This window comes from Dendrobium catenatum, unplaced genomic scaffold (genome assembly GCF_001605985.2).
Source record: "Dendrobium catenatum unplaced genomic scaffold, ASM160598v2 fragScaff_scaffold_898, whole genome shotgun sequence".
In the NCBI taxonomy this organism is placed as follows: domain Eukaryota; kingdom Viridiplantae; phylum Streptophyta; class Magnoliopsida; order Asparagales; family Orchidaceae; genus Dendrobium; species Dendrobium catenatum.
The window spans coordinates 1,563,957-1,575,895 of NW_021319360.1; the positions used below are offsets into that span (position 1 = coordinate 1,563,957).

General features: G+C 37.8%; 1 protein-coding gene across 1 annotated transcript in view; it reads left to right on the plus strand.

Moving 5' to 3' along the window:
• Nucleotides 1-938: 938 nt before the first annotated feature.
• The window catches only part of LOC110110501, a 24,398-nt gene continuing 13,397 nt past the window's right edge, over nucleotides 939-11,939 (plus strand). The window contains exons 1-5 of the mRNA XM_020842005.2: nucleotides 939-1,280; nucleotides 4,818-4,909; nucleotides 5,097-5,204; nucleotides 5,324-5,406; nucleotides 5,588-5,721. Of these exons, the coding sequence (XP_020697664.1) occupies nucleotides 1,032-1,280; nucleotides 4,818-4,909; nucleotides 5,097-5,204; nucleotides 5,324-5,406; nucleotides 5,588-5,721 (666 nt within the window). The 5' untranslated portion in view covers nucleotides 939-1,031. The remainder of the gene's footprint in view (nucleotides 1,281-4,817; nucleotides 4,910-5,096; nucleotides 5,205-5,323; nucleotides 5,407-5,587; nucleotides 5,722-11,939) is intronic.

Here is an 11,939-nt window from a genome sequence, read left to right on the forward strand (position 1 = left end):
ACCTCGTTGCACATTGCAATAATTGATTGAGTTGATTAATGTATTATCCATTGTTAAGTTTAGTTAGATGTTATTTTGAAAGCCACAATGCCTAGTGAAATATTAATTAATATGGCCGTCGAGAAATTTAAGCCTTTTCATATATAGGTTGGATTGAGCTAAAATGCTAGCTTGACCACATTATTCTATGCCAACCCTTGATAGGATTAGATTGACATATCTTGATAGCCAGATCTAGTCAAGATGCTCTTGTGATAGATCAACTAGTGATCCTGGTGATCCTCTGATAAATTTATAATAGTATAATAGGATATTTGCCAACTTTTTATTAGTCTTAGATGATTATTGAAATTATGGGTGTCAATTTTGGGCCACGAGTCGGGTTCGGGTCAAATTCGAAATTAACCCCGCACTATTCGGGTCAACCTGAACCCGACTAGTTTCAGCAAACGAGTTAGTTTCTCGGACTCGAACCCGACCCGCTTCGGGTCCGGTCAACTAGACACGACCCGAATGACCCGGGACAGATAAAAAATTGCTAGTTTTAGGATAAAAATGGGTAAATATCTGATTTCGGGTAAAAAGTGGGTTAATCTCGGATTTTTCAGGTAAAAAAGGGTTTTCGAGTCAAAACATGTCAATTTCGGGTTACTGGGTCAACCGGACCCCGACCTATTTTTTTAAACGGACCGATTTAAGTAATATATTGTAATTATTATTTTTCTAAATCTTTTTAAAATATAATACATTTTAGATATCTAAGAATGGACTATTATGTAAAATTTTAATAATTTATGTTAATATAATTATATGCTTATTTTCTTTTTTCAACTTTATCAAGATTTATTATCTCAACTATTTAAATATATAAAACAAATAATAATAAGATGACCTATGAAAGGGCTAATTAAATTAATTACATAGAAATTTCTTATATTTTTTCCTCTCACCCGTCCTGCCTTTCGGATTTCCGACCTTTTTTTTGTCCACCGTGAAGCTCGTGGATAGCGGAGGGATAAGAAGAAAGTCAGATGATGTCTCTGTTTCTCATTCCTCTCCGGCCACCGGCCGTTGCTCTGCTGGTAAACGCCGGCCTTCCCACTTTCAGGAGCCAAGCTTTTCCTTCAAGTAGAGAAGGCGGGGGAGTTCTTCCCGGTCGTCACTCTCTGTTCGCAGAATCAAAGGGAATCCATACTCTGAGCATCAGAAAATCCAGAGAACTCCCGTTCGCATGCTTCTATGATACGAAGAAAGACTTAGATAATGGTCTTGCAGACAAGGTATCTTCTTTCCTTGGAGAGATGTGGATATTTGGAAGATAATAGAGTAATTGACCGACATAGTGACCCTGTTTCCAAAGAAAGAACGCCCTTTCCTCATTGGGGGGAAAGAAAGGGTTATTTTTTACATTTTTTGTTGCTTTTCGTAATTTGTGAAATGGCTTTTTGAGAATGTAAATAATGGAGTAAGAAGCAACTTGTAGGTGATATGGTTCTTAATTAAAGTAAGCATTTTATAGTTTATTGCTATCATATTATATAGGTGCTCTGGTGAGCAGCTTTTTTTCCGAAAATTTGAATTTTTTTGTTTTTGTTTCTAACCCCTACCCAGGAGACAGGAGAAATTATTTTGTGCGGACTCTGAATGTAGCTCTGCATTCTAACTCCAATTAAATGAAGACACGTGTATGTATATATATATATTGCTAGCTTGATGACCCGACCCTGTTCAAAGGTGAAAATTTTGAAAAAAGGCCTTAACTGTGTTGCATTTGCTGCAATCTTCTTATGTCTATAGAAGATCCACTGCACTTGTAGTACGTCCGCTATTGTTTCTTGTAGGCAGGACCGATGCATGCATTTTCAGTCTTCTACTGTCATTTGTGATCAAGTTGCTTTGCATGCATATCTTCTAATATTGCTTATAGGCGTTTGCATTTACTACAATTCTTCTGCATTTGCCTGTAGGTGGCACGCTGTGTACATGGCTAGTCTCCTACAGTGGCTCGTAAATGTTAGCATCTGCTGTGGTTCTTCCATATTTGCCCACATATAACATATTGTATTCATGACGAGTCTCCTGCAGTGGCTCATAGATGTTTGCATTTGCTACAGTTCTTCTATATTTGCCCACATATAGCAAGTTGTATTCATGACGAGTCTCCTATAGCAACTCGTAGGTACCTGCATTTGTTGTATGCTCTCCTCCTTTGCTTGCAGGGGGAGTTAATGTATTTGGTTGTAGGTTGATGTTGATTGCTGATGAGCTACATTCATCGTTGATTTCTTTATGATTGTTGATGTGGGTTACCAGTTGAGCTGCACTCATTACTAGCTTCTCCATATATGTTGGTTGGCAAGTTTTTGCTAAATGCACATTTTTCCCTTCTGCTTATAGGGCACTGTTGATGTGAGCATTGCACATTGATCACTTGCTCTTTGCTTCCGAGGGATAGGTGTATCTACTTGCCGTCGAATTGTTGTTGCCTATAGGAATGATCTAGCATTTTGCTGCATGTCGTTCGTCATCATCCGTAGGTGGATTGCTTTATGAGTGAGGAGTCTCCTATAATGGCTCGTAGGAGCTCCTATGTATTGAAAACATGTCATTCTTGTTGAAGATGATATGTTGTGTGCATATCTGTGTTCACAGGGAACTGGTCACCCTTGCAATATATCTGTTGTTGCTGATTGTAGGGGCTACTGTATTTTCTTGCATGACTCATGTGAACACTGCACATCGGCTGCCGTCATTTGTATGCAATTTATAGTATTATTTGGGAGCTTTGTTCATTTGTTCATTCATTGCTTGTAAGGTCGAATATGCTTGCTTATATTTTGATGCTGACTGCAAGACGTTGGGTTCATTGCATATCCTTCATATATCCCTCACGAATGTTCCATCCATGATTGAGATGAATTGCCTATATTTATGTTACGTGTTCCCCTCAAAACAATTGATTGTAGCTTGTTGTCATTTGCTTGCAAGCGAGTGGTGTTTGGCAATTTGTTCATCACGAGTTCTCTAATTATTCTTTAATGTTCATGTGAATGTGAATAATTTGAACCATATTTTAGGATTTACATTTTTTGGGTGCATTTTAGGGTCTAGTTTAGGGTTTAGGAATGACATGGTTAGAAAATATTAGGAATGACCTTTCTTTATTAGATTTAAACGAGAATTTGACTTTTAATTGGACACAATGGAGAAAAAGGATTCATGTAGCCGACCCCACGTAGTGGGATAAGGCTTGATGTTGTTGTTGTTGTTGTATTTTAGGGTCTAGTTCTTTGCTTATTAATTTAAGTTATATTCCTTGTAGTCTAGATCTTGCTCCCTGTCAGTGTTCATGTTCCCTGTTGTTCATTTAAGTTTAAGTCCTTGTCATTTGATTTAAGTCCATGTCCTCTGTTCAATTCAAATTTCGGCAGCCTCCTGACGCCTCTTCAATTTAGGGGAAATTTTTGGGAGTTGGGCCTTCCCACTACGCTACAAAGAGTGTATGGGTCTTCGAGTTATTTGTTTGAAAACACAGTTTTTCCCCGCAGGCATTGAAGTGCGTATATGAGTACTTAAGTTGTCACCGCCGTGCTACGAAGAGCATGTACAAGGCCTACCCATCTCGCCGCAAGCACCGCACCGAATTCTCTCCCACCACGCTATGAAGAGCGTGTATGGGTGGTCCCGTGGCACACTGCGAGAATTAATTGTCTTACTCCTACTCACTGTATGACATTTTTGAATTTGTTATTTTCGCTACTTTTCTGTGGTTTCTGAGTGAACCTTTCTTTACTATTGACATCTTGTTTGGTGGATGCTTAGGCTTCGTTTGATACTTGAAAACGTTTTAAGAAGCATTAAGAAAGCCATCTCAAATGAAGCCTTAGTCTTGTTGTAGAAGCACGGGCTGATGGAAAATTTGAAATTTTTTTTAGGCAGCTTTATGGCAATTTGATTTACATAAATAACATTGATTTATAATATAGAGTTGAGTTTGTGTTCCTTAATTGAAATGAAAGGATTTCCGTGTAATGAAAACTGGAAAGAATGAACTGATTAAATTGGAGAAAGATTAGAATTAGTGCATTGTGTTGTTAATATCATTGTAATTAGTTTAGGATTGTACCGCACTCTGTTTTCAATTTGTAGTTTCTGGAATGAAGGGGTTATATCTTGAAGGATCATTTTAGATTGCTGTTCTTATTGGTATAGTTGAACTAGATAGAGCACATAATGTAGCTTTGAAAAAGGAAAATAATGGAGGTTATACAGTCAAACGCAATAGTTTGATTGGGTTATAACCTACACTGACTAGATAAAGAGGTATTATGGAAACAGTTTGGCGTTCAACCTCTATTTTATCATTCAAAAGGTTATGAGGAAATGTGGAAGCAACTCTTTGTATTTTCAATTTTATTGAAATGACCTTGTCGAAGGCTTTGGCTTGGCATCTTACTCGCAAAGCATAAGACTGAGAAGCTTTTGTAAATTTTGAATTTAGTTGCTTATTCGAAGAAGAAACTTTTGCAGAACTTTTAAAGATTGAATTATTTCATCAAAGTCATATTAGGACATTATAAACATCGAATTTTTTGTTTATCCGGACAAGAACGTTTTGCAAAACTTGTATCTTACTTGCCAAGCATAAATATGAGAATGGCTTCATATCCATCATTTGGTTTATGCAGCTGCCATCAAAATCAAGTTAGAGCAAAACAACCATTATTGTAAATATAGCGCATTGTCAGCTTGCAGTCATTCTTTTCTTACGCTAATAGCTTTCTGATTTTTATTTTGAACCTGAACAATCTGTGCAGCGATTGGGAGTAAATTGGCCCATCCTTTCTCGATGGGATGTGCCTTGGGAGTGGCAAACTGTTCTGTTCTCCATGATTGCTTGTGGAGCAAGGTAACCTGCAAAACTATCTTTTCTTTGGATGGGAGATACATATCAAGATTACAAAAACAACTTTGAGAGTTTGAATTTTACTTTTTTTCCTCTTCACATCCATTTAACTTTTAGGTTATTCTGTGTACTAGTTTTGCTTAGAATTGATATTTGAATGATCAAATGAAATTGAAACTTCTGCAGACAGCTTTGCTTTGACAGGCTTGGTTGAAGCAGTCGCGTTGCCATATCTTGGTTTTCAAGGTGGAGAAGTAAGTTTAGATCAGAAGGCAGAGATACTTTTTGCAGGACAGTTGTACGTCCTAATATATTTCTTAGCGATTGATCTCTTGCAATTTTCCAAGAATTACTGGGTTGGATGTATGTATATACAACCTAGGTTGTCAATTTTTGATATTTCTCTTGATTTTGCAGTGCTGTGACAGCTAGTGTTCTAAGTGTTCTATATGGCATAACTAATACCTTTCGTCCATTTCCAAATGATATCTTCAACTATGGTTTGTAATCATAATCTTCAAGCACTGCCTTAATGTATAATCAAATTTGCCTACTTTTATTCCCTTCTTTGTTTAATTATCTCTGGGAAAGTTAACAAGTTTTGATTTGAAATAAATCAAATATACTTACTTTTATAAGAGAATGAAAGAAAATAACTTCTGTAGCATATGCATATTCCAGATCTGAAGGAACCATTTGATCTTCAAAACGGTTGGCTTCTCTGGGCTGGGGTTGGACTGTTTGGCGCAGTAATTGCAATCGCCTTGGTAGGATTTCTCTTGAACATCATGAATTCAGAACAGCCACAAAGAGAGGTCAGCTTCATTTTATATGTTAATTCTGAAATTTGAAGTTAATTATTACTCATCTTCTGAAAAGTAAATTGTTGAAGAGTGTGCCTAATTGTATACAATTTCAACTCGATATTTTATTGTCTATTTACTTGTTCAAAAGTTCTGCCTCTTAAAAGATTGTTCGAAAATGTTCAATTAGACATGCCGTGGCTTTAAACAAAGCACAAATCAAAGGAATGATCATTTATTTATAATTACAGGAATTTAAATCATTCTTTGCCATTTGTTATGTGTGTTTTTGTGTTAGAGAGAAAAAGAGGAGCCGGAGGGTGTTTTCTGTATCTCTTTTTTTATTCATGGAATGAAGTAAAAATATTTGTTGTTTAATTAAAGCGAAGGCCTGTACTTACTAGAGGAACAATGAATGAGTTAAGGGGGTTAAGGGCCTGTGATAGTCATATATGATTTTATCTGGTCCCAACCAAGAAAAACGAGTCATGAAAATTGATGTAATTCCAAATGAAAGAAAAAGTATTTAGACTCCCAAAATTTCTTTCTAAATGCATTGGACCTAAAATTTTACCAAGCAGATCATTAATAAATGCATTCATAGAATTTCACCCTATTTTCACTGTTCTATGTTAGTGGATTTGAGATCTTAGATGGGCATGAAACTCAATGACACCAGAACACCTCACAGGAAACAAGAAAGAAGATAGAAAGATAGAAGAGAAGAGAAAAAGATAGAATTGCTTGATCACCACCTGATTGCAAACCCAGGATACAGAATTTCAGTTGAGCTGAAACATTTCATTTGCTTTCTAAAACCATCAACCTCTCTAGAGAACACTAAGTTCCTTAAATAGGACTTACAACACACTCTTAACAGAACAAGCAAAACTCAACCGAAAATACCTTGGATTTCTATTGAATCGGACCCAACGGCTAGGCTGTTTGGTTCGGTATGGTTTCAGCTGTAGCCTGGACCAAAATGTTAGACCAAGCAGTTCTCAGCTCCTGCATCTGGCAAAGCCCGGACTCAGCTCCTTCGTCATTCCCCTGGTCTTGAGAAGATCCTACTGTATCCATGACTTCTGCATTAGTCCTTGCTTCATCCATGTCTTCTGCGTCATTCCCCCAGCCATGAGAGGTGGCGGTTACGTCTGCGGAGGGATTGCCGTCTTCATAATAATGAGATAGATCTGCAACATTGAAAATGGGTGAGATTTGTAAACTTCCAGGTAACTCTATTTGCAATTCATTATCATTAATGTGTTTAAGAATACTGATGTAGATATCAGATCATGAAAGGTTTATCAGAGACGTGGCCGCCGATCTACGACCACGATTGAGTCATTGTATTTTTGATTTGTTTTATGTATTTTCTTATTTATGATGTCGTATTGTATTTTGGTTTATTTAGTTTCCCGTTGTACTCTTTTATTAAGGGATGTCGTATGTAAGCCCTAGGGGCATTGTCGTCCTTTATGTTTGAGTCATTGCAAGAGGCTATTTATAGCCCCCTTGTTCTTCTTTGCAAGCTAATGAATGAATGAATGATAAAGATTTTTCATGTGGTTTGAGTTCTTGAGAGAGTTTGAGAAAGGTTTGAGAGAGATCCCTAGGAGAGGGAATTGGATCACCCACCAATCTCGGAAGAGTCCGGATTCGTGGTTAGTTTTGAAATTCTTTTCTCCTTCTTCCTCCTCCTCTCTTTTCCCAACGACCACCTCCAGCACCGGCCAACCACAAGCCCTTCTCCCCTTGGAGCTTGGGATAATTTCCCTAGCCTCCCTACCCACCCGATCCCACCCCCACCTCACCCAAACTCGGCGGCAAGCCCAGTCAAGCCGCCGGCCTCCCATGTGTTGTCCCCCTTTGGCTTTTGTCAAACCTTTCCATTTGGGTCTTCCTAGGTTAGGAAACTTATTTAATTCAAATCCAAATTTAATTTGAGTTTGAATTGTTTCCTAATTTGTGAATCCTATTTTTGGAAAGTTTCCTATTTAAATCCTATTTGAATTTAACATTCAAATTGGATTTAAATATCCCTTTCCAAATATTCAAATCCAAATCAAGCAATATTAATTGTCTCCCTAAATCCCTCTCCCTCTTATGGATGCCGCCGACCCCTCATCCCATTAATCCCCATTTATTTCTTTCCTAAAACCCAATTCGTTACTTAGGAAATAATTTCAAATCCCCTAATCCATCCTTGGCTGAAATCTCATAACCCCACACCTTATCTTCTTTCCTAAAGCAAGCATTGAGATTTGGAAACAAATCTCCCCCTAATTCCCTCTCATGTTGCCGCCCCTACCCCTCTCCCTCTCCTCTTAATTAATTTCATGCATGAGGATTAATTAGTGGATCGATTGGCACTTCTTCCTCCACAAAATTTGAACCTAATTTCTCCCTAAGTCTCCTCCCTTGGCCGCCACTTTCCATCATCTCCACTTAAGAGAAACTTCTTTCTCTCCAACGGAGTTCAAGATTACTACCAATTTTTGGAAGAAATCATCATCTAGCATTCATGATGGCCGATCCCGGTACTGACTACAGACTTGCCTACGACGAACACGACTTCGTGCACATTCTCCATTCAACCTTATTTGACGTTAACCCGAGGATCGACCATACGGTTGAGGACTACCTAGAACGCATCTTGGGCACCTTGATTGAAGCGATTGAAGAGCAACTTGAGATCGTCGAGTAGAGGATTGCAACAGATCCTTGACGAAGGTTTTCTAATTTGCCAATTTTCTTGTATTTGTGATATTGATTTTAGCTACGAAGGTTGCATTTGCCTAATTCTTCCAAGCTTAGTAAACATAGGGATTTGAGTGCATTCATATGTTTTTTAATCTTATTGTTAGACTAGAGATTTTCGTTGAAAACTACTACTCTTGCATGATGTTATTTTCCTACGTTATTTTGATGATTCAAATCTCTTGATGTGCAACTTAGCCTAAAAGGCGGTGACCACTCTTACGTTTTGATTTTTCATTTTATTCTCTAATATGTCTATTTGTTATTTCTCTAATCAATAAGTTGTGCAAACTCTTAATAAATTCATTGCAAGCATCGTAGTCCTACATCAGATACATAAGTCCTTCTGCTTTAGGCTTGAGCTTGCTATGTCCTCTAGTTGGAAATCTTTCCTTGCTTAATCTTATCCAAACTAGATCTCCCACTTTAAAGTTTCCTTGCCGCTTTGATTTGTTTGCCTGCTTTGATATTTAGCATTATGTTTCTGAATTTGCTGCTGCACTTACTGGTGGAGTTTGTGAATTTCCTTTATGTGGGTTTCAACATCTGGATGTTGAGTTATTGTGGACACAAGAGGCTCTATTTCTAGCGGTCCAGTAGGATTTAGTCCATATATGATCTCAAAAGGGCTATGACCAGTAGATTGGTTTCTGGATCGATTATAAGCAAACTCTACCTGACCCAAAATTTCATCCCATTGACAAATCTTTTTCCCTGCAAAGCATCTCAAAAAGTTTCCCAAACTTCTATTAACGGCTTCAGTTTGTCCATAAGTCTGCGGATGTGCCATTGAACTAAATTGTAGCTTAGTTCCTAGTTTTGACCACAAATTTCTTCAAAAATGACTAAGAAATTTAACGTCTTTATCCGAAGTGATTGTCTTTAAGATACCATGCGGTCGTACAATTTCATGGAAGTAGAGTCTTGCCACATGTGATGCATCCAAAGTCTTTCGGCATAGCACAAAATGAGCCATTTTTGGAAAATGATCAACTACAACCATGACAGAATATTTTTGCCTTTGAGTGAGAGGGAGTCTCAAGACAAAATTCATGCTAACATCCACCCAAGATGAATTAGGTACAGGTAACAACAAGTATAGCCCTCTATTATGCTATGTTGTCTTGGCTATTTTGCACTTTTTACACCTTTTAACATGTCTCTCAACATCTATAGTATGTAATGGCCAATAGAAATTCTCTTGGATGATGGCGAGTGTCTTGTCCCACCCAAAGTGTCCAGATAACTCTCCATCATGATTTTCAATAATAATGACATCTCGCATAGAACAAAAACTATTTTGTGTTCCTGTGGTCCATAGAAACTGCGATTGTTTGAGAAGTTCTGTCAAAGGAGCAACTATGGTGCTAAAGTTCTTGATGAATCGTCAAGAAAAGGATGCCAATCCATGAAATCTTTGGACATCATTCATGGATGAGGGTGTCAACCATTCTTGAATAGCTCTCACCTTCTCGTGATCCATTTGAAGGCCTTCAGGGGACACTATAAACCCCAAGAATTTGATGGTGTTGACCATAAATTCACATTTAGATGTATTGGCAAACAACTTTTGTTTCAAAGCAAAGGCATATATATGTGTGCTTATTATATTACTTGCCGTAGGTGTTGTATGTGTGCTTCTAAGTTTCGGCTATATATTAAAATGTCATCAAAGCAAACAACAAAAAAATTATTTATAAAAGGGCTGAAAACCTTATTCATGAGTCGCGTGAAGGTACTCAGTGCGTTGGATAAGTCAAAAGGCATAACAGTCGATTCATATAACCTGTCCATTGTCTTAAAAGTTGTTTTCCATTCGTCTCCTAGCCTCATTCTGATTTGGTGATAGCCTCTTCATAAACCTATCCTTGAAAAGACGACTAAACCACATAGTTGGTTAAATAAATCATCGACACATGGAATATGAAATTGATATTTGATAGTGATTTTATTGACGGCTCAACTATCGATGCACATGCGTCAAGTTCCATCTTTCTTTTGCACAAGGAGGGCGGGGACGACACATGGATTAGCACTAGGTCTTACAAAACCTGCAATTATTAGTTCGTCGACCTGTCTTTGTAACTCATAATTTTTAGGAGACATTTGATAGGTGGGCCTGTTAGGAATAACGGATCTAGGTATGAAGTCAATGGCATGTTGCACTTCCCTTATAGGTGCAAACCTTTGGGAAGTACATCAGGAAAAACTTGACTTAATTCATGTAGCAGATTTTTAACTTCATCTGGGTGTTGGACTTGCTTGGCATTTTCGTCTAATAAAATTAGTACTAATCCATGTTGTGTAGACTTGAGAGCTTGCAAAAATTGAGATTGCTTCTCTGTCTTGGGTTTGGATGGCTTTTTAATCATTGTTTTGGAAGGCTCGACCATCCTGTTATCCTTAAACGGCATCAGCATCAAGGTTCGGCCACCATGTTGGAAAGAGTAGGTATTATGATATCCATTGTGAATTGTTTTCATGTTGTATTGCCACGGTCTCCCTAATAAGATATGGAAAGCATCTATTGGTACCACGTCGCATAGCACTTATTCTTGAAGATTGTTTCCAATAGAGAATTGAACTAAACATTGTTTGTTGACTGATATTTCGTTACCCTTTTTCAGCCATGCTAATTGATATGGTTGAGGATGGGGACTTATGGCTAGTTTCAATTTCTCCACCATTAAAGATGAAACTACATTCTCACAACTTCTTTGATAGCAAGATTACACACCTTGCCTTGAACAGTGCATCTACTACGGAAAATATTGTGCCTCAACCATTCTTGTTCAGGGTCATAATGTGTGCTTAGCTGGCGCCTTACTACGAAAAGTTCTCCTTCATCTGCTTGTAAAATTTGTTCAGTTTCTAGCATTCCATTTTTAATTTCCTTAGAAGCATTTTCTTATGGTGGCAATTCTTCAATTTTAGGTAACCAATCGTCTTGTGGGACAGATGAAAGCTATGTGGCCGAATCCGTGACATTTCAAACATTTTCTAGCAGGGAATTAGGCAACCTGTGTTGTTCCAGTGGCCGGACATGTATGTAATTGGTTTGCTGTGATGGCTGTAGAGCTGGAAGCCGTGGGTCTTTGGTCCAGTGAAGGATTTGGCTAGTTGCTTGTTTCGCCTAGATGTTCTCCAATAGATAGCCTTCTTTTCCCTTGTTTAAGTTGCTTTTCCACTTTGAGGGACAGGTTAATCACATTAGTTAGGGTCTCATAGGGTTGTAATTGAACGATATTGGAGATAGCTGGGTTTAATCCTCCTAGAAATTGCAATGGTATTTTCTTTTGGTTCTTCCAATTGACATTTTAACCCCAATTGCTCAAATTCAGCTGCATAACCTTCTACAGATAATTCGTGTTGTTGTAGGTTATGTAACTGGAGGAACATATTTTGACGATAATGCATTGAAAAAAAATTTCTTTGTAGCTCTTTTGCCATTTTAGACCATGCTGTAATCT